The sequence below is a fragment of the Amblyraja radiata genome, chromosome 1, assembly GCF_010909765.2.
Source record: "Amblyraja radiata isolate CabotCenter1 chromosome 1, sAmbRad1.1.pri, whole genome shotgun sequence".
Classification (NCBI taxonomy): Eukaryota; Metazoa; Chordata; class Chondrichthyes; order Rajiformes; family Rajidae; genus Amblyraja; species Amblyraja radiata.
In genome coordinates, this window is record NC_045956.1 from 141,335,437 (window position 1) to 141,358,136 (window position 22,700).

General features: G+C 42.3%; 1 protein-coding gene across 2 annotated transcripts in view; it reads right to left on the reverse strand.

Annotated features, from left to right (window-relative positions):
• The window catches only part of pdzd2 (PDZ domain containing 2), a 376,364-nt gene that overhangs the window by 290,638 nt on the left and 63,026 nt on the right, over positions 1–22,700 (reverse strand). For both annotated transcript variants that reach the window (XM_033031783.1, XM_033031770.1), the window contains exons 2-3: positions 9,728–9,822; positions 3,385–3,915 (exon numbers count right to left, since the gene is read on the reverse strand). In XM_033031783.1, coding sequence (XP_032887674.1) covers positions 3,385–3,872 — 488 coding nt within the window. In that variant the 5' untranslated portion in view covers positions 3,873–3,915; positions 9,728–9,822. The remainder of the gene's footprint in view (positions 1–3,384; positions 3,916–9,727; positions 9,823–22,700) is intronic.

Below are 22,700 nucleotides of genomic sequence, written 5' to 3' on the forward strand. Positions count from 1 at the left end.
GGAAGAGCCGATCCTGGACTCACCTTGACTTTGACTTTGTCCCTTACCATCTGGACGCCCGCAGCAACGGCTGTAGAGGGTGGAGGTCCCGACCACGGGGGAAAATGGAGGAGGACTGGCCAAGCTCTGTGCCTTCCACCACAGTGATGAATGCTGTGGTGGATATTTGTGTAAATTTTTTATTGTGGTTGTGTTCTTTATTACTGTACCGCTGCTGGCAACCCAAATTCCACCGACCTTGGTTGTGTGGCAATTAAATTATATCTATTATATCTATCTATCTATCTATCTTTGACACAGCTTCTATCACTGTAATAACTGCAAGCAATCTGCAGCAGGTGCAGGAGCAGCATAAACTGCTGTTCAAAAATTAAAGATAAAAACATATTTTAACAATGACATTCCATCTCTTCCACATGGTCACAATAGAATGACAATTCAAGAATCATTCGCATCTAACTTCTGGGAGCAGTTAATCTGGCAAGTCAAAGGAACTGTGTGTGTATGCACAGTCTTCTGACATTGACAGGCGACCTGCACTGTTAGGACTTAAAAAGCAGACAGTCAACCAGGTAGCAATAAAAGGCCCACTCATATGCATCAATTGTCTACAGCAGATATTTCAAAGCACTGATGAGATACCAAAACACTGTCTCTGCAAACTAGAGCCACAGAGTCATAGAGCAGGGAAACTGGTCCTTCAGCCCAACTTGCCACGCCGACCAAGATGCTCCATCTCCCATAGTTCCTCCTGCGTACATTTGGCCCATACCTCTCTACACCTTTCCTTGTACCTGTCCAAATGTCTTTTAAATGTTGTTCTAGTACCTGCCTCAACTACGTCCTCGTATCCACGTCCTCATATCCACAAGACTCTGTGTGGAAAAAGTTGCCCCTCAGGTTCCTATTAAATCTTTTATTTTTCATCTTAAAATCTTCCACGTTCACTGGCAGGGTAACCAAACCAAGTCTGTATCCTCTGCCAGGCCAACATCTCCAGCATCGAAGCTTTAATTACACAAATCTTTGATGGGTGGCCACATCATCCTCAGACCAAGTTGCAGTCTGCAAAAATGTAACATGTAACATCAACTCTCAAGTTTCCCTGCGTCATAACTGACCTAAATGAAGATAGCTCATCCAGGGTGAGACTGAGAATCTCAAATTACTCCACTGTTGCATAGCGAAGCCCAGCAAAAACAGTGGAAGTATTGCCATCCCCCTTCGACCTCATCAACCACTTCAGAATCCATATAATTCGATTCTCCATAGAATTGTGGTGGAAGCAAATCATCCTCATCCAAGGATTGTCTAAAAGAAAACCTCATTAAAGAAGGGGAGAGAAGGAGGGGGAGAAGGAATGGAGACAAGTTTAAGAAGCCAGACAACTTTTAAAGGATTTTGGCCCGAAACGTCACCTATTTCCTTCGCTCCATAGATGCTGCTGCACCCACTGAGTTTCTCCAGCATTTTTGTGTACCTTCAACTTTTAATAAAGTTTACTTACTTTTTTTTCTCAACGAGCTTTACCTTCGACTACCTTTGATTACCTTCGATTGCCTTTGATTACCTACGATAGCATTACGACCTAATACGACCTACCTCGACTAAACCTACGAGTAAAAAATATCAATTTTTTTCCATGGCGACCTTTTTTTACTCGCGGGCATTTTTCAGCATGTTGAAAAAAACGCCGCAACCTAGCTGAGGCCTCAAGTACGCGGGGACTACTCTTGAGCATGAAGGAGAGTTACAAATACCTCCTAGGACCTCGTGTCGACCATGCTGCGAGTATGAGTCGAGGGCAAACTCGTCTAAACTCGCGAATTAGGACCCCGCAGTGGGACAGGCCCTTAATTTACAATTAATTCAAAATTCTAAATTCAGAATTCATGTTCTTCTTCAGTTAGAAGCTGTGATCACCAAATTCTATTACATATGTAGTGTTACAAGGTGACATGACATGCATCGCAAAAGATTATTTAGTTTTAAAACATACATCTGACCAGAGAAAGGGAACCGTAAGGTTAGAGATTCACCAATACAGAGCATCTGTTGTTCCGTCAGAACAACAGTTGCCTTACTTTATCTGATTAAACTGACAGAATCTTGACTTACTATCTCAGGTGTAGATCTGACCTCCTGTTAAATCCATACATACTTTTTGTTTCAACTGCTCCGAATTAATAGCACGTTTCAAACAAAAGATGAAAAATTACCCAAAAACTCCACATGCTAGAAAGCTGAAATAAAAACAGAAAATACAGGAAACACTCAGCAGGTCAGGCAGTATCTGCGAGGACAGAATTAAGGCAGGTTTCTAACCTGTCATTTTAATTCTTGTTTCTCTTCCACAGGTGTTGTTTGACTCGTGAGTGGCCCTGGAAACCCCAAGGCTTTTTGTCCCAGAAATAGTATTCAAAATGTTGTTTGTATGCTAGTTTGCAAAGGAAATAACCTGCTAAAACATATGTCATAGAATGTACATAGATTGCGCACTTAGAAATATTAGAAATGCAAACCTATGATGATATAATGAACCACATCATAAATGCAAAATGACTCAAGTTGTGAGAATAGAAGATTTAATATTAAACAGTGTAAATTGGATATTGGAAGATATTCCAACGGCTTTTCTAATTGGATGCAAAATAATATTTCACATGTGTTTTTCTTTATATTCAACACCCAGGTCTCCCTCACAAGCAACATTAATGTAAAGACAATCTATTCATAAAAACACCTAAAACTCAAATTGCATAACCATAGTTCAAGTGTAAATTACTTTCCCTCAGAAATGTTCATAAACATCACACCCCACATCTCCATCTTAGTTGGTGCCTTTTAAGCTAAAGGAGACGTGTATACAGTTTATATATTGAAAGATACAGCATGGAAACAGGCCCTTTATCCCACTGAGTGAACGTCAACCACCAATCACCTGTTCACACCAGTTCTATTTTATCCCACATCCTTTCCTTACACACTACAGGCAATTTACAAAAGGCCAATTAACCTACAAACCAGCACATCTTTGGGATGTGGGAGGCAACCGGAGCACCCAGAGGAAATCCACATGGTCACAAATTCTCCACAGACTGCATGCGAAGTCAGGATCAAACCTGGGACTCTGGCGTTGTAAGGCAGCAGCTCTACCATTGCACCACGGTGCCGACAATTTTTTTATAAATCACAAAAGTCACATAATTAAATCACGTCATTAATTTCTCTTCACTTGATTTTTCAGTTTGTTTTTGTATGTTTACTTATACATACTAAACCTTAAAAATATATATACTTGTAATATACAACCACTGCATAACTAAGCTGTGGATTAGGATATGTTAGTATGCGAACTATATTGTTGGTAAGTCCAGTTCTTACCTGGCACCAGCAACATCAACACCAACCATCAACTGTCCATTCAACATCAACACTTCATCTCGAATCTTAATCTTCTCACACTTTGCAGCAGCACTGTGCTTCTCGACCTCCGTAACCCAGATGTATCCAACATCCAGCACAGGCACTTTGCTATCCTTTCTCTTCTTTCTACACTTTTTGCTGTCGTGGTCACTTGGAGAATCCCAATAGATGGGGACATTCCCAAAACGCAGTCCAAGGTCATCTTTGTCCCCTTCAGTTCTGATCAAGTGAGCCGCACAAATTTCAAAATCTTCTCTTCCCTTTTGGCCTGGTTGCCGGACAGTTGCGCCCAATCCAAAATTCAGGTGTATGTACTCACACAGCATCTGAATGGCTGACTGGCATGATTGAAGTCCGGGGGATTGCTGTTCTTCCTTCAGTCTAATGTCCAACCAGCGTTCCAGGAGAGGGAGGTACAGCATGGCACTTTCTGTAGTAATTGGCATTGTGGGACACCCAGTATTCCCACATTATCTAAAATCCCAGCGGCTGGAAAACATAATGGTATAAATGCCATAAATTTTCAGGGAACTGTGATTGTTCTCGTTGGGCTCTGAAATATAACACAACATAGTCTAGGCTCAAACGGCATCAAAGGTGAACCACAAAATCATTTTCAGTGTTTCACGGTGTTGGGGAAAAAGTTATTGGAGAACAAAAACAAAGACGATTACATGAAGGGGTCATGCAGGAGAGACAGCTCTGGCCCCATGAACCAAGCAAGTAGTTTCACAGACATACAGCAGCTTATGATTTGGAACAATGCAGAGGATATTGGTTTGTCAGCTTTAGCTGCATCTTAAAAAAAAAAGAAAAACACAATTCAGGTAACAATTCAAAGGATAACACTAGAGGACATTTTAAGATTTATTGTCAAGAAAATTACTTCTGTTAACAATGTTTTTACATAGAAACATAGAAACATAGTAAATAGATGCAGGAGTAGGCCATTCGGCCCTTCGAGCCTGCACCGCCAATCAATATGATCATGGCTGATCATCCAACTCAGTATCCTGTACCTGCCTTCTCTCCATACCCCCTGATCCCTTTAGCCACAAGGACCACATCTAACACCCTCTTAAATATAGCCAATGAACTGGCCTCAACTACATTCTGTGGCAGAGAATTCCAGAGATTCACCACTCTCTGTGTAAAAAATGTTTTTCTCATCTCAGTCCTAAAAGATTTCCCCTTTATCCTTAAACTGTGACCCCTTGTTCTGGAATAGTTTGAATAAAGTTATTTTTCTCCAGATATATACAGGGGAAAAACACCGAGGATAGATGTAATAATAGCCATTGATAATAAGCAAATCTTCAAGTGATTTCTTCAGAGGGTGTACTGGTATTATGGAACTGGTACCTTGAAGTAATATTATACGCAATAATCTAGCGTTAAAATCTCCTGGACAGACTTGTGTTAAACACACTCTCAATTAGAATGGTAGTTGTGTGACGCTTACACAGGTTGTATCCACTTGATAAGATAATTTCTTGAAATTAACCGCAGTTTGGATTCTGTTTGGTTATTTTGGAGTTGCCATGGATGAAATCCTGATTTTCAACATATTAACAGAGGGGTCTAAGTGTGCTAAAGTGAGGTTAGGGTTGCAATTATCAGGGAATAAGGATACCTTAGTTAGTAATCTGATGCCAAGTGTAACTAGAGGGAGGAAGAGGAACTCAAAGCGGGCAGTAGAAGAAGTACAAGCAGTCCTGAGGCAGACAGACATTGTTAGTAGGGTGCAGCAAGGGAAAGGAGGCTTAGGGCTCAGCACAGGGAAACCAGTGTGGAGTAAGGCGGGTCCAGCAGAGAGGAGGAAATTGGTTGTTGAGCAGGTAGGTCCTCATGAGGAAGCAGTGAGATGTCTCAGGGCAGTAGCTCAGGTTAAGCAGGGACAGTGGATGAACTGGGAAAGTGTAGATAAGAGGTTTAACTGGAGGGTCCTGTGGGGCATGGAGACAGGTCATTTAAGTTTCCTTACAGGAGCTATATATGATGTGCTGCCATCACCGCAGGACCTCAAACAATGGGTAGGTGGGGACCTGGCATGTCCCTTGTGTTCAGAGGTGGCAACGTTGAGGCATATTTTGTCAGGATGTAGAACTTGTCTTTCTCAGGGTCGGCATACTTGGCGGCATAACCAGGTTGTGAAGGGCATAGCTGCAGCAATTGAGAGGAGGAGAGCACAAATGAATTATGTCGGCACCAGGACTGAGATTAATTTTGCTCGTGAGGGAGAGAAAGGTAAATGAGGGAAGTTTTCAGACAGGCATGAGTCAGGCCAGCTATGGGGAGACAATGAGTGGGAGATGTTGGTAGATTTGGGAGGAAAGCTTGTTGTTCCATAGGAAATAATTATTACTAGTTTGAGGCCTAATATAGTGTTATGGTCAGTTAGTCAGAGGATAGAGTATTTTATAGAACTGACGGTGCCTTGGGCGACTTAGTGCATGAGGCTTATGACAGGAAAAGGCTTAGATACGTAGAGTTGGCAGCAGAAGTTGAGCAGCGAGGATGGAAAGCACGAGTACGTCCGGAAGAGGTGGGTTGTAGAGGTTTCATAGTGAGATCGATCACGTTGCTATTTGGAGAGCTAGGAATTTGTGGACAGAGTTTGCATCAGGGCTGTAAAGCAGATGTCAGAGGCAGCAGAGCAAGCAGTAGGTGGATTTTGTGAAGAAGAAATAATGTCAGTTGGGGGCAGATAGGAAACGTATGGCATGCAGTATGTGTACTGCTTTGTAATTGTAGTCTGTGTACGTGTATCCCGGCCTTATGCAAGGCTGATATTTGTGATGTTACAAGTTTAATGATGGGCTAGGATTAGTTGGAGATAGGATGCAGGGGTTTAGCATTTGTTAGAGTGAGCTAATTGGCTGCAGTTTCCTTTGCCAGAGCTAACTGTTGAGCCTGTCTGTGGTGTCGTGGGTCTAACTGTTGAGCCTGCCTGTGGTGTCGTGGGTCTAACTCAATGAAACACCAGTGATGGGAGATGCCCACTAGATAACCCCAATGATATACTTGCATCTGCAGGATTCGTTTTTGTTTAAAGAGCTAGTTAATATGTAGGTAGTTGTTTTTTTGCATATGGAGTTATTTATTGTAAGTTGGTATAGATAGTTAGATATTACCTTGGATTTGGGCTTGGTTTCTTAGTTGAATGCTTATCCTGGAGTTATAGCACAAGTACTTTGTGTTGTAATTGTAAAATAATGTTCAACATTGGGGCATGAGCATGTATGGTGTGGCTATCAGGCATTCTGGTACACTTAGCCAAATTGACAGAGAACATAATCAACCACCTTGATACAGATGAGACAAAGGACTGAATTAAAAGGAACCCCCACCACCTTGACAAGCGCAATGAGGATGTTGCCAGGACTCGAGTGCCTGAGCTATGGGGTGAAATTAAGCAAGATAGTATTTTATTCCTTGTAACACAGGAGGCTAAAGGGTAATCTTATAGAGGTGCATAAAATCATGAGGGGAATTTACAGGGTGATTGCATGGAGTCTTTTACCCAGGGAAGGGGAATCAAGAACCAGAGGACATAGGTTTAAGGTGAGAGGGGAAGAATTTAGCAGGAACATGACGGGCAACCTCTTCACTCAGAGGGTGGTGGGTGTATGGAATGAGCTGCCTGAGGAGGTAGTTGAGGCAGGCACAAAAATAGCATTTAAAAGACACTTGGACAGGTACATAGATAGGAATGGTTTAGAGGTATACGGGTCAAATGCAAGCAAATGAGACTAGCCTAGATGGGGCAACTTGGTTAGCATGGATGAGTTGGGCAGACGGGCCTGTTTCCTTGCTGTATGACTCAGTTGAGACACACTGATGATATATGGATATAGGGTACAATACAATACAATGGGGTACAATGCTGGTTGCATCAAATATAGCAAATTATTATCAGCCTTGAACCTCAGATTTAATGAAATAGTACTAGAAATAAAGCAAGTCTCAATCCAGAAAAATGAACACCAAGATGTAAGGAACACTTCAAAGTAGCTTTTTTAAAGTGAATCACCTACATTATATGCCAGTTTATCGTGAAGGATAACTGAATTATTATGAATCTTTCAAACGTGTGTGGAAGTCATATTCTGTTGGGAGTAATTTACCCTATAAATGAGTTATATTTGCAACATATTACAGGAAAAATACTAACAGGATACAGCAGACCTATTTGTGGGGAAGGACCCCCTAGTGCAAACAGGACAGTAAGTAGAAACTGCTCATTTCCTACAGTAAGTCTCTTTTTAATCACTGTCTGGCAACATGTGATGGACTCAATTCCAAAAATCCATCTCACTTGATTCAGCATGAAAAAAAAACTGTTGCCTTAATGTGGAAACACAAACAAATCCCAACCCCAAAACACCATATGAAAATAATTTAGTCAATAAAGATTTTTTGGAGTGATGCTGTGCAAGCTGGTAACAATTTCCCTATTTCCTTGTGCTGTTCTTCAGTGTTATCTAATTGTGGTGCATTTTTATTAGCATAAACTACCAAACTACATTGGACTTTATTGTGCTTCTGTCTTCAGGCCACAGGTGTTTTGAATAAAAAATGGGGCACTGAATCCAACTCCATAAAATCACAGCATGCGCTTCTGTTAATGTAACCCAATTCCCATCTCTCACTGCTCAAGCGCACAAGTCATATTTTAAAGTATCTTTTTCTGAGATTTTTACAAAATGAATTTGCATGTATTTCCTAGATAGATCTTTCTGCATATAGAATATGCATCATAGTGACAATTCTATATTCATTTGACTTCTGAATCTGTATGCAAATATTGACTGATCGATAGATTCTTTAAGAAGGAGGAATCTATCTTTCCCATATGCAACATTGTCATGAAACTTTAACAACAGATCCCTGTCCTAATGCAAACTTTTGAACTTTAATCTTTTTAATTGTTCTAATGAAGCTTAAGGCAAGATTAAAAAAAAAATGAAATACATAGTAGATCATTGCTGAGGCGAGGTTGTGGTTAGGGTTGTGCAGTGTGGTTCATGAGGCTAATGGTTGGTGGGAAGCAGATGGTTATGAAGAAGTATAGCGGGATCTCGATCAGCTGGGAAAGTGTGCAGAGGAATGCCAAATGGATGGTCAGAGTGAAATGGTGCATTTGGGAAGATAATCTAGGGCTGGACCTACACAGGGAATAATCTGGCCCTGGGGTGCGTTGTAGAGCAGAGTGATTTAGGAGAACAAGTATATCGTTCTGTGAAAGGGGCATCACAGGTAGATAGAGTGGTGAAGAAGGCTTTAGGTATGCTGGCCTTCATCAGTCAGGGAATTGAATATGGAAGATGGGAGGTTATCCGACATTGCGTTACATGATGTTAGTGAGGCTGCAGTTGAAGTATCGTGTTCAGTTCTGATCACCCTGCTATAGGAAAGATGACATTAAGCTGAAAAGAGTGCAGAGAAGATTTACGAAGATATTGCCAGGACTTGAGATCCAGAACTATAGGGAGAGGTTGGCCAGTCAAGGACTTTATTCCTTGGAGTGCAGGAGGCTGAGTGGTGATCTAATAGGGTATAAAAATGAGGGGAATATACAGGGTGAATGCACAATGTATTTTTCCCCAGGGTAGAAGAATCAAAAATTAAAGGGCATAGATTGAAGGTGAAGGTGTACAATTTAATAGGAACCTGAGGAACAATGTTTCCACACAGGTGAGTGTGTGGAATGAGCCCCAGACTAAGTTGTTGAGGCAAGCAAAATAACAATATTTAAAAGACATTTGGACAGGTACATGGAAAGGAAAGGGTTGGAGGGATTTGAGCCAAACACCAGGAAATGGGACTAGATTAAGGGGACATCTAGTTTGGCATGGAGGAGTTGGGCCAAAGGGCCTGTTTCTATGCAGTGTGACTCGGTGACCATGGCTATGAATATTGTTCAACAATATTATTCACAATATCTAAAGGGTGTTAGATCACCAGCTTGCTGTGGGCTAATTAATGCTCCAACATACACAACTCAGCCAAATTTTATCCTGCCAATTTAGCACAAAATAACAACCACCATTCCTTGTGAACTTTGCAAGCTTAAGTGAGGATTATTGAGTTTTGTTTGTTGAGCCATTTTCCATGTTCCCTGTTGAACATATCATAGCAGTTTTAATAACACTGACAAAGCCTTTATTGTAATCCCAAATCTTAAGCCACAACATAGTTGCTATGTAACAGTAAAAGACCTTCCAGTTTGCACGCCTCCTTTAAACTGGCCACTAATCTGTTTGCACTAACAAAATACGAAGGAATTGAGAGCACATACCTGAGGATTCCAAGTCTCCACAGATGCCTGGGAATCACCTGTTTGAAATATTTTCCTTTGCTTTCAGGCACAGCTGTTTTGCAACAGTTTTCTCACTATACCAGTCGGGAGAGAGAAAAATCAAATATAAAACAGTGTTACCAAAATCTTCGACTCCACCCTTGGCAAAGTGCCTTAAAACAGTTTTTTTTCAGATTTGACACTCTCTTTTGTCTATTGACTATCACACGCATTGCCACTGAGACATGAGTGCCCCATTTTACGTAAACGAACAGCTAAAATTCATAAATGAACCATATTTGCTGGGTGCTGTAAATAAAAAAATTCTTAAGATACTTACAACCATACCAACAGGTATTTCATTACAATTGTATCAATAAAATACACATTTGCTAAGCCAGGCTACATTTGGAGCATTGTGTTCAGTTTGGGTCACCCACATGTTGGGCAGGCCAGGACTGTATTACTTCGACCACAAGAGGCTGAGGGATGATCTTATAGAGATGTATAGAATCATGAGGGGAATAGATAGGGTGAATGCACAGTCTTTGTCCCAGGGTAGGGGAATCAAAAAGGGCATAGACTGAAGGTGAGGGTGTAAAATTTAATAGGAACCAGGTTGGTGGGTGTGTGGAATGAGCCGCCAGAGGAAGTTGATGAGGCAAGTAAAATAACAATATTTAAAATGCACTTGGACAGGTACATGGATAGGAAAGGGTTGGAGGGATTTGAGCCAAACACCAGGAAATGGGACTAGATTGGGTGGACATCTAGGTTAGCATGGATGTTGGGCCAAAGGGCCTGTTTCTATGCAGTGTGACTACTGCTAAGAATATTGTTCCTCAATATCATTAGCAATATCTAAAGGTTTGAGATCTCCAGCTTGCTGTGGGCTAATTAATGCAACATTCACCACTCAGCCGTATTTCATCCTGTCAATTTAGCACAAAATAACAACTACCATTCCTTGTGAACTCTGCAAGTTTAGTGGGGATTATTGAGTTTTGTTTGTCGAGCCATTTTCCATGTTCCCTGTAACATATCATAGCAGTTATATTAACACACTAACATAGCCCGAACATTTTTTGACACAGGGTGGTGAGTATATGGAACAAGCTGCCAGAGGAAGTTGTTGAGAGGTACAAATAACAACATTTAAAATAAGTACATGGATAAGAAAGGTGTAAAGGGATGTTGACCCTTAGATGGGACACTTTGGTCCTCATAGACAAGTGGGGGCAAAGGGCCTGATTCCATGCTGTTTGGCTCTATGAATCTAAATGAACACACAAGTACAGTGAAACACACCGTTTCATTCTACTCCCCATAATACCACTGAAGTTCACTGCAAATTGTTAACTCATTTTAACATTTTGTTGTAAATGAACATGTCCACATTTTTAAGCCAATAAGTTGTATGGACACATCTTACGTAGTACAGCCTTAGATCAATGGTTACAATTCCACAATAAAGGCAGCAAATAGAAAACTTAAGGATCACCCGGGATCAGAGAGTACTTTGTAGTCTGTGACATCCTCTCAACTTGCCTATAGCGTTAACTCTGCCTATAAATAACTAATTCAATCCATACGTGCATATTCACAGTTGTATTTACAACTTTAGAAGTGTTTCTAAATGGTTTATAAAAAATCTTCTTTGGTACTATAAATATATTTACATAGTTGTCTGTATTCAAGGTATAGTTTGTGTGTTACAAAATGTATTAGAACCTTGTCTTTTTTCACTGTACTAGTGACAAACCCAAACCTAACTTAGAGATGTGTAGAAAGCAACTACAGATGCTGGTTTATAGTGAAATAGACACAAAGTGCTGGAGTAACTCAGCGGATCAGGCATCATCTCTGGAGAAAAAAGGATGGGTGACGTTTCGGGTTGGGACTCTTCTTCGGGTCCTGACCTGAAAAGTCACCCATCCTTTTTCTCCAGAGATGATGCCTGATCCGCTGAGTTACTCCAGCACCTTGTGTCGAATTTAAAGATGGTCTTCCAGACTGACTAATGGTGATAAGAAGTGGTTTTCTTCAAATGTATTTGTAGCGGTGGTTTTTACAACTTCTCAAAATCCAATTTCGACAGCCACTAATTTGTCGGGTATGATTAGAAAAGTAGTCTCACGCGCTCCACGACACATTTGAAACAGCAAAGATGAATCTACCAGAAGTAGTCTCTTGATTTATTGTAGTAATACAAAATTACAATGAAGTAACTCACAACTTTCCATTCTTAATCGTCGTTCCATTCATGTTATATAAATAATAAAAACTTCTTCTTGTAGAAGTACATAGTTTGACAACATATATATGTCCCGATCATGCTCGTGGTCATGGTAGAAAGCTGTTTCAATCCATGCCCGACATCAAACTGAAAAAAATCATCTGAGCGTCTGCGCCAGAATCTTCTAGCCATAAACGCAGGCAGATAATTAAAGGTAACTACATATGGCTGTAATAAACTTACTTAAGCTTAATGGTTCCAACAGTATGCCTCTTATGTCCTTTGTATTGAAATCATGTGGATCCTGAACTTTGCTGCCACAGCTTTGTGCAATCCAGAGATGAAATGCTAGTATGGTGTTGATGGTTATTATTCTCCCACTTCTGGGGTTGCAATATCTTGATGGGCAACCTACTTGGACATCAGCAGCAACATACTCATCATAACAGCCTTCAACCCACTAATATTACTGCCCATGGCAGGGGACACACCTCTAGAAGAGAGGTATATTTCTGTTACAGAACCTGCTAGACTATAACCATGATGCAGAGATAATTTCCTTTGAGTAATCCAGACAGGGGATCTACGGTTTTATAAACATAAAACTTGTGTTGTATGGGACCATGACTGATCCCCTTTCCTATGACAACAAAGTGCATATATGTCACATAATTCTCATTCCAATTTAATAGGATTCCCTATGTTTAGGCTGAGATAATAACTACAACCTGCCGTGTTCAGTAGAAATCCCATAACCAGGCATTTGCAATGGGACAAATTGCTGGAGTAGCTCAGCAGGTCAGGAGCATCTCTGGGGAACACAGTTAGGGGACATTCGTGCAGGGGAAAGTGCTTGGGGAGGACGTCGTTTGGCTGAAGAGGGATGAATGAACCAAGGAGTTGTGGATGGACCATTGAAGGTGGCAACAATGTCAGAGAACGTGTTGGATGCAGAGGCTGGTAGGGTGAAAGATAATCAATACTACTTCCCCGCAGGTTTGATAACAGTATTGGGATTGCTACTGAGTGACGTGGGGCTGTACATTCAGAGGGCATGGCATTGGAGTGGGTAAAGGGAGTGGATAGCAATTGTTTTATCACCCAAAGTAGCCTTGTTACAGTTCAGCTGGAGCCTGGTGGGCCATTTCGGTTGAAAGAGACTAGTTGTTAACTCTAACCAGCATAAATTATGCCAATATCAGTTTCGATCATGCTAAGAAATACAAGGAAAAAGCAACATATACATATATATTCACAGACTGCCTTCCGCACCCTGCCCCATAGTAATCCTCATTTCCGCAGAGTTGCATGTAACCAGAACCAAGTGTTTACATTCAGGAAAGGATGACTAGACTGCACGTATAAACTCCAGAACAATAAAGGAGAGGAGGACTTGTGGAATCAATTAGTTTGATAGAGCAGAAGGAAAAAGTTCCCACTAGCAAAGGAATCCAAAACCAAGGAATATGCATAAAGAACTGTCCTTCTAAATAGCGAGGGAAATGCCAGGGAAACTTGCAACTTCTGCAAAGAATGTGGCACGTGCTACCAAAAAGAGTATTGGAGATAAATTGCAGAAATACATTTGAGAAACAAATAACTAAGCTTCAGGCAGACTGGGGCAGAATAAAATGATGAAACAGTAAGATGAAGGAAGGTGGGAGAAAGATCATTAGAGAATGAAAGCTGGAAAATCCAGTTCAACCAATTAGCACTGTACTCTTGTTATAAAATATGTCTGAACTCGGATGACACCACGAAGATAGGTGACCAAAGCTTGGTCAAGAGGCATGCATTAAATAGCATCTTAACGGGAGATAGTGAGTGAGAAAGGTTCCCAACAGAATTTCAGTCAAAAGTAAGATAGCTGAAGAGATGGAGCGTTCAAGGAAGTTGCAGAAGTGGTCAGGAACTGAAGGGCTTTTGGATAATTATGAACTTGCTGTCCAGGAGCAGAAAATAATGCAGAAAGTTGTGACCACAACTTTGTCGTCACAGTGAGTTAGGCTACAGGACCTGTTTCTTTGCTGTCTGACTCCATAGCTCTATAATTGATATTCTGTTGCCATAACCTGCCATCTTGTGGAAAGATTTTCATTATATTTCTCAATATTACTCAGGCAAATTAAAGAATGTATTGTGACCTTATGAAAAAAATGGGTTCATAATCTTAAAAATAAATTATTGTTTTTGGAACCATTTGGTTTGCACAGATTGTGCTTGTGTGTTTCTGGACAATAATTTAAATCCACTTGCTATGCTGTTTGCAAAGAGGCCATAATTCACCAATACCTTAATCAACCTTCCTTAAAAAATGTTTTACTCATTGTGACCTGTAGCTTTTCTAAACAAAATTAATCTGGACCAAGTTCAATTCATTTCATGGCATTTGCAACCAACAACATGAAAGTTCATAAATTCCTAATTCTGAGGGCAGGCGCCATCTCGCCAACACCTCCTCGTGCCTAACTCCTAAACATGACCCTACAGATGAAAACCAGGCTACCATCTCTCCGACAGTTACAGATCTCACAGCCTCCAACCATACAGTTCAATTGTCCAATACTGCCCAATTCTATCTGTCCCAAAATCCTCAACCAGTCCTGCCCTGGCTGACCCATTGTTTCTGCCTGCTCCTGCCCCACAGAAGTCATTTCCAAATACCTCAATTCTATCTTCTTGCCACTACAACCCCCAACCCCCTCCTATCTACATCCAACACACCTCCATCACGCTTCAACGTTTCAATAATTTCAATTCGCAGGCCCGCATTGCGACATCTTTAGCATTTTTATTAACATTCTCCTGCTCCTGGCAGAACTTGCCCTTCCTCTCAACAACATTTAACTCCCACTTTCTTTAAAATAAAGGTGTAGCTATGGGCGCTAGCAAGCCTCCAGCTATGTTGGTTATGCCAAACAGTCCTTGTCCCAAACGTCCACCAGCACCACTCCCTAATACTTTCTCTGCTACATCGACGACTGCATTGGAGCTGCCTCCTGCCCTGGACAGTATTCATTAAAAACACAACTTTACCACCAACTTCCACCCTTCCCTCAAATTCACTTTCTCACTTTGTCTCTATCACTGGGGACAGGCCATCGATTGATGTCTGCTACACACATACTAACTCCTACATTTATCTGGACTACACCTCCTTCTACCCTGCCAGCCCCTACAGCCCTTCCAGATGAGACAGAGATTCACCTACACCTCTTCTAACCTCATCTACTGCATTCAGTACTTCCACTATGACCCCCTTGACATCAGCAAGACCAAACGTAGATGCGCCAAACACTTATGTTAGGTAAAGACATGCTGGATCTCCCAATTGCTAACCGTTTTAACCTCCCTTCCCACTCCCTTAAGGACCTGTCCCACTTACATGTCCTTGGCAGGCAAATGAGGCGCACGGGCATCGTATGGCCACGCGGGGCCGGTCCCACTCAGAAGAGCTGAGGGTATGTAGTTGTGCGCGACATAGCGCGGGGCTCCGAAATTTTTGTAGCGAACGAAATCTTCGCGCGCCAACGGCCTGTCGCGGAACTGACGGCCAAAGTGGGACAGGCCCAAGACCCTGGCACGACGCACCGTTTCACCTTCAACCGCAGCAGAAGCAGGCAAACGATCGCCGAACTCGGCCTGGGACTCACGGCCATCACGGCCATTGCGGTCCGGATCCACCCCCACAGAGCGAGGCCAAGAAAATTGAAGATAGGCACAAAATGCTGGAGTAACTCAGCGGGACCGGCAGCATCTCTGGAGAGAAGCAATGGATGACGTTTCGGGTCAAGACCCTTCTTTTCAGATTGAAGAAGGGTCTCAACACGAAACGTCACCCATTGCTTCTCTCTAGAGATGCTGCCGGTCCCGCTGAGTTACTACAGCTTTGGATCCATCTTCAAATTACGTCACGCACTCCAGACGGCTGTGCGTACGCATGTAATCACGCCCGACCTTCGCTCGACCGTCTCGGCTCAATGCGACCACGAGGTCGCGTAATTTGCGTGCCAAGGACATGTAAGTGGGACAGGCCCTTTACTGATCCTCCTTTCCCAGAGTGAGGCCACAAGCAAACTGGCGCACAGCACCTCATAATTCCACTTGGGTGGTCCCACTTGGGCCTCAGCATAATCAAGAACGAGGTGCACCCTGGCCACTCCCTCTTCTCCCCTTTCCCTTCAGGCAAAAGGTATAGAAGTGTGAAAACGCACACCTCCAGATTCAGCAACAGTTTCTTCCCAGCTTTTATCAGGCAACTGAATCATCCTACCACAACCAGAGAGCAATGGTGAACTACTGTCTACCTCATTGGTGACCCACTGGCTATCCTTGATTGGACATTGCTGGCTTTACCTTACACTAAGTGTTATTCCCTTATCATTTATATATACAGTACTTGATTGTAATCATACTGGCTGGTTTCTTATGGCCCATATATGTACCTATATTTCACTGTATCTCGGTACACGTCAGAAGGTCATAATGATACACATGACAATAAACTAAACTGAAACTGGGTAACTCGCCAACAACCTGGTGGTATGAACTTTGAATTCTCCAATTGTAGGTAACTAACCACCACCCAAATACCACTACCCTTTCTCCCCACATCTCCTCCATGTGCCTCACCTGCATGGTCACCCATTTCTCCCACAATTACACCCCCTTCCCATTCCCTTTTACCCATCCCCTTCTACCTATACCCTATCTGTGGCTTCACATTCCACACCTGTTCTCTCATTACCTCCTTATCCAACTGATTTATGTCCTTTCATCTCTGCCCTTTGTCCAACTATCTTTGTCCAAACCCCCTCTCCTGTATCCACACATCATGTCTGGCCATGTCAAACTCCCAACTACAGTTAGTCTGAAGAAGGGTCCTGACCTGAGACGTCATCTCGTCTCATCCTCCAGGGTTGCTGCTAGACCTGCTGAGTTACTCCAACACTTTGTGTCTTTTTTTCTAAACCAGCATCTGCAGTTCAATGTGGCCGAATTCCTTATTCTGCTGCACAAAAGGGGCATGGAAAATATTAAGTTGCCTAGGAGGCTACTCGAAGCTTGATGTATGGCACACTGTTGAAATAGGGTGGGGAAAGACTCTCCATGCTGTCTCGACACAGCACACTAATTTCCAACTTAGAAGGTTATAGATTCAAAACCCTTTCCAAAATCTGGTCACAGAATCTAGGCAGTTCTGTGGAATCCTTGCACCGCAGGTATTAACATTCAGATACGATGTTAAGCAAAAGGTTTCATCTCTCAGTTTAGTTTATTGTCACGTGTATCGAGGTACAGTGAAAAGCTTTTGTTGCATGCTACCCAGTCAACAGAAAGACAATACAGGATTAAAGTCAATCCATTTACAGTGTACAGATACACCATAAATGGGATAACTGGCAAGATAAAGACAGCAAAGTCTGGTCAAGGATAGTCCGAGGGACATCAAAGAGGTAGATAGTAATTCAGCACTGCTCTCTGGTTGTGGTAGCCATGATCATATTGAAAGGTGGTGCTGGCTCGAAGGGCCGAATGGTCTATTCCTGAACCTATTTTCTATGTTTCTATGTTAAAAAAGAAATGCAGATGCTGGCTTATACCAAAGATAGACACAAAGTAACTCAGCAGGTCAGGCAGCATCTCTGGAGAAAATGGATATGCCAACATTCAAAAAAGGGGCATTTTAAAATAAAGTCAACATAAGCATCAATAATGCTGTGGTGGGGGGATTGTTGAAGCTGAAAATCTTGCTTAAACCACTGAAGCAGACAATTCTGGAAGAATAGTAATGATTTTCTCGTTAACTGTTGCCTGAACTGCTGCATTTGTTCTTGGCTAACCAGCCCACCTTATGGAAAATGAGGTTGGAATCACTGAACATTAGGTCCAAGGATACTCCACATAAAAAGCAACCCAAACATAAGCAGGGATAGTAGATGACAGCAACAGGCATGCCTTAACTGGTATTAGCATTGTAAGCCAAGCATTATATCATTAGAATTGCATTAATAATTGCCATATGTCCTCAGATTTTAGCAGCTTTTAGAACCATCATTTGTTAACGGTCATGTTTACGATTGGACTGGCTTACTGAAAAGCTGCAATGTTTAATTATCGTTAAATAAAGTGGGGTTTAGGGATGTTTGCTTTTCATCTGATGGGACATTTCAAAAGAATAAGAAATTGGAATGCCTGTTCCCACCTGATAATTAAACGGAAAATGGAAATATTCAACTCTTACACATAAGTACTTTCTCATACTAGCCCACCTGCCTCTGCCTAAGTGGTGTTACTAATAAAGAGCTGTATATCAGTCCTGGCAATCAGCAGTAAACTATTATACTTAATTCTTCCAGGATGTTAGAGCTGAATTAGAACTGTGTTTCTGAATATAATTGCCTCTTTTTTGAAAGTTCAATGTTGTAGCCACATAATGGGTAAATAATAATGAGACTGGATTCTTCTCTCCTTGCCTATGCATCAGCATTCACAAATGTCTAAACTGTAACACAAGCTGGGGTAATCTTTTATGCAATTGTGCTCATAGATTTAATTAACACTATTCTTCAGTTGATCACCAGGCCACACGCTTGGGCAATGTGAACGAAAAAATGTGCTCAAAATGTCCTTACTTTTTTTTCCAGAAATCGAGCAATTTGTCCAAATTGCCTCAAGTGCATGCCAGAAACTAAAATTCAGTCAAGGCCAAGTTCAAACCTGGAGGTTGCTAATTAGTATTATTTCAATTGAAATACATTTAACAGTTTTTTTTCATATATGTACTTCTCAGTGGCTCAGTTGTCAATAGTCCCAAAGAGGACAAGCAGAATGATGGCACTAATGGTAAATATATAGTTCCGCTGAGAAGTTTGCAAACAATGCACAATTGCAATAACAAGAATAACTTGTATTAGTGTATAATGGTGCAGTTTCATATTCTGTGAAATCAAATAGTAAGATTAAACGAGAACTTACCAGTTTGAAGTTTGATCTGTATTTTATGAGGAGTTACGATGAGGGATTACGTGATGAACCCGCTCAGCGCGCATGCGCGGCATACTTCCAAGCAGCGGTGTGGAATCACAGATAGACACAGTTATTTGAAGTAAACATAGTAAAGAAAAGGAGACATCAGTTATTAGTTTGATCCATACAATGAGGGTGGGAGCGGAGGGCACGTAATCCCTCATCGTAACTCCTCATAAAATACAGATCAAACTTCAAACTGGTAAGTTCTCGTTTAATCTTACTATTTTACTTCGGAGTCACGTGAGTGACTACGTGAAGACTTCAAAGCTCTGTGATTTCAAACCGTGTAACAGTTTTATTTCACTCACTGCAGAAGTTCTTGAGGGAGGAAGTGTTATCGTAATCAACCAATGAATCTGTTTTTTCGAGAAACAAAAAATGTATTTTTTAACAATAACAAAATAAATTGCTCCCCCGGGCTTAAATTAAATATTTGCAGCTTGTAATATTTTCTCTGCAAATAAATCAGGTTTTGTCAACGGCTTGTTATAAAATTCTGAATGTCGTTTCCCTCGACCATCCTGCTGTATTCAGAATATGGTCAACCGGTACGTCCATTCTCTCGGCCGTTGACGTAGATGCTGCCCTAGTGGAATGAGACTTAAATGTATTAGTATCTATTCCGGCAGCCTTCAGTACCTGTTTGAGCCATCTTGAAATGGTTTGGCTCGTTACCCGCCCATGAGGTTTCTTGTGGCTGACCCATAAAGCTTTTTCACTCCCTCTGATATTGTGGGTTGTGTCTATGTAATGTTGTAGATGGGTCACGACACACAACCGTGGCTCTGGTGGGCAGGCCCGGAATACCACTACTGGATTAGCTGTTCCTGGCCTGCTTTGTTTCACCAGACCTTGTATGATGAATGTGATCTGATCTGGGGTGGTCACCATGTTGTCCAGCCTCAACTTGTGTAGTGACTGGACCCTCTGAGCGGATACAAGTGCCATCAACATGAGCGTCTTTAGTGTAGCTTGCTCGAGGCCGAGGGATCTGGCTGGTGGCCATTCCCTGAGGTATGTCAGGACCACACTGATATCCCAAATATGGGTATACCTGGGCTTGATATTGTAAATGCCCTTCATCAGTTTTACCACCAGTGGATGGGATCCCATCGCCTGTTGTCCTGGCGCTGGTTGTTGCGTACGTTGTCCCTGTTTCCTGGCAGTACTTCTCCCATTTTTTGATGCTGGTTAAGTACTGCCTCTTGTAGGATGTTCGAAGGGATGCCGACATGGTGGTGATGGTTTGTTCGGACAATCCTAGTTCCAGGTAAGGTCTGTTCAAGACCTGCAACCCAGGAGTTTAATTTTCTCATGGCATGGGTGTTTAACTTACCTGGTAGGTAAGTAGCTGATAGCCAAATATGTCTTTTGACACACCCTTGCCAAATCATGTTGACCAATTTTGTCGCATGATAACGATTTTATGCCGCCCATATGGTTAATATAAGCCACCACCATAGTATTATCAATTTGTAACCGAACATGCAAGTGCTGCATATTAGATACATATGCTTTTAAACCATAAAAGGCGCCCAACATCTCTAGATAGTTAATGCCCAGTGTAAGTAGTAATGATGACTCTAGGTTAGTCCATCTACCACCTGTGCTGGATATGGAGTTAGTCGCTCCCCAGCCTGAGCACTGGCATCTGTTTGAATAACTAAAGTAGGGTTAGTGATGATGATAGGGCTGAAACTATGCCAAACGTTTTCTGCCCACCACTGTAGCTCTGATATTGCTTCAGTGGGTAATTTCATGACACGATCATAGTGACCTGTATGTCGTTTTAGTGCCTGTACCTTTGCTCTCAGCAAATTTTGATAGTGCAAAGGTCTGAATTGTGTAGCCGGAAATGCTGCTACCATTTCCCCAATTACTCTTGGTACTTGTCGAATAGTTGGTCGCTCGTTGACCATTAAATTGTTGCATGATTGTGCTAATTCAACCATTTTTGCCTTTGGCAAGGTAACAGTCATATGGACTGAGTTAATTGTGAAGCCCAGGTAGTCCATGATAGTGGATGGCTTCAACTTAGATTTATCTGGATGTAGGACGAACCCCAGAGTTTCGAGGAGCTGTTTTGTAGCTGATACTGCTGCCACAGCCAATTCCATCATTTTCCCCTACTATCAGAATATCATCCAGATATGCCATGACAATATGTTTTTGTTTTCTTAGTATTGCCATGGCTGGTTTCAATATTTTGGTGAATAATCTTGGGGCTGAAGTCAGTCCATTGGGCAATGCTTTGTACTGCCATGGCTGTCCCATCCAGATAAATTTTAGGTATCTGCGATGATCCTTGTGTATAGGTACTAGATAGTAAGCATCTTTGAGATCAATGCTTGCCATGAAATATCCTTTGGAAATCAGTTGTTTGGCAGTAACAAATGTCTCAATTTTGAAATGTATATACTTAACAAACTTATTTAGTGATGTTAAGTCAATGATGATGCGACATCCACCATCTTTTTTGGTTTTAGTGAATATTCGATACAAATCCCAAAGGTTCATGTTTGGTCTTTTCGATGACCCCCTTTGTGATAAGTCTCACCAGTTCAGCTTGTCCCTCACGTTTCTCTTTGACGGAGGGAGAAAATACCCTTTGGGCCCCAATGTTGAACTGGCGGCGATTTTTCTGACATGAATTGTATCCACTAATGCTGTTGAGTATATAGTTGTCACTCGTGACAGTACCCCATGCTTCTTTGAACAAGTGTAATCTCCCCCGTTAGTAAAGAACCCTTACTCTATATGCTGGCAGGAACCAGACCTACCTACCTCCATGGTTATTGGGGTGTCTTCTGTTTTCTCATGTTCTTGAAGGCTTTGCTTGTCTGACGTGCTGGCGATGTTGGGGGGTGGCGCATTTTCCATGGGGTCCGCTCTGGGCCCTGATCTAAAAAAGATCTTTGGGGATAAATGCGGTCCCCGAGCTTTCACCAGTCCCATATTGAGGACGTCGACTGGTGGATGCCGTGGGGTGCTGCCGCTTGGGTATTGTAGGTCTTGGTTTGCTCGTCCCGGGGCCTGCCCTCATGAGGCTGAAAGTTTTCGATGCCTCTTCCATGTCCCTTACCTTTTTGGTGAGGTCCTTCCCGAATAACTGAGCGTCCGTCTCTGCAGCTGGGGCTTTGCATAACCCAGCAAATTTGGGATTGAGGGCAGGTCTTATGATTTCCCGCCGGAAGTTGTTGATCTCAAACTGAGTGTTGCACATCAATGCCAGTACACTGGCAGGTATCCATGTCCGTGCTGTCCACAGAACGAGCAAAGGCTGTGATGGCCGACGTCAGGGGCCTTAGGATCCGCTGTAGCTTGAGTTCATAATTACGAATGTGTGATCCCACGTGCCCCCAGATTTGGCTGTTCACAGTCAGCACTCTGAGGCCTCACAGTTCTCTGGTGCTGTGTTGATTTATGCTGACTGCCAGTTTCGGTTCCTGCGGTCTTCCAGCACGTGGGGTTGCTACATAGCGGTCCACCACACCCAGCAGCTCTTCCTCCTCCTGCACCCCTTGCATACTCCCGATCTCGTCCACCAGCCCCTGTTCCAGACCAGCCCAGCCCTGGTCACCAATGCTAGCCTCCAGTAATGAGGGAGCAGAGGGCAGTGCACAAGACACTGTGGAGGGGTTGCCTGATCTCCCTCCGCGAGAGCGCTCTTTCTGCGCATCCCGCTGGAGCTGCTCCAATAGCTGT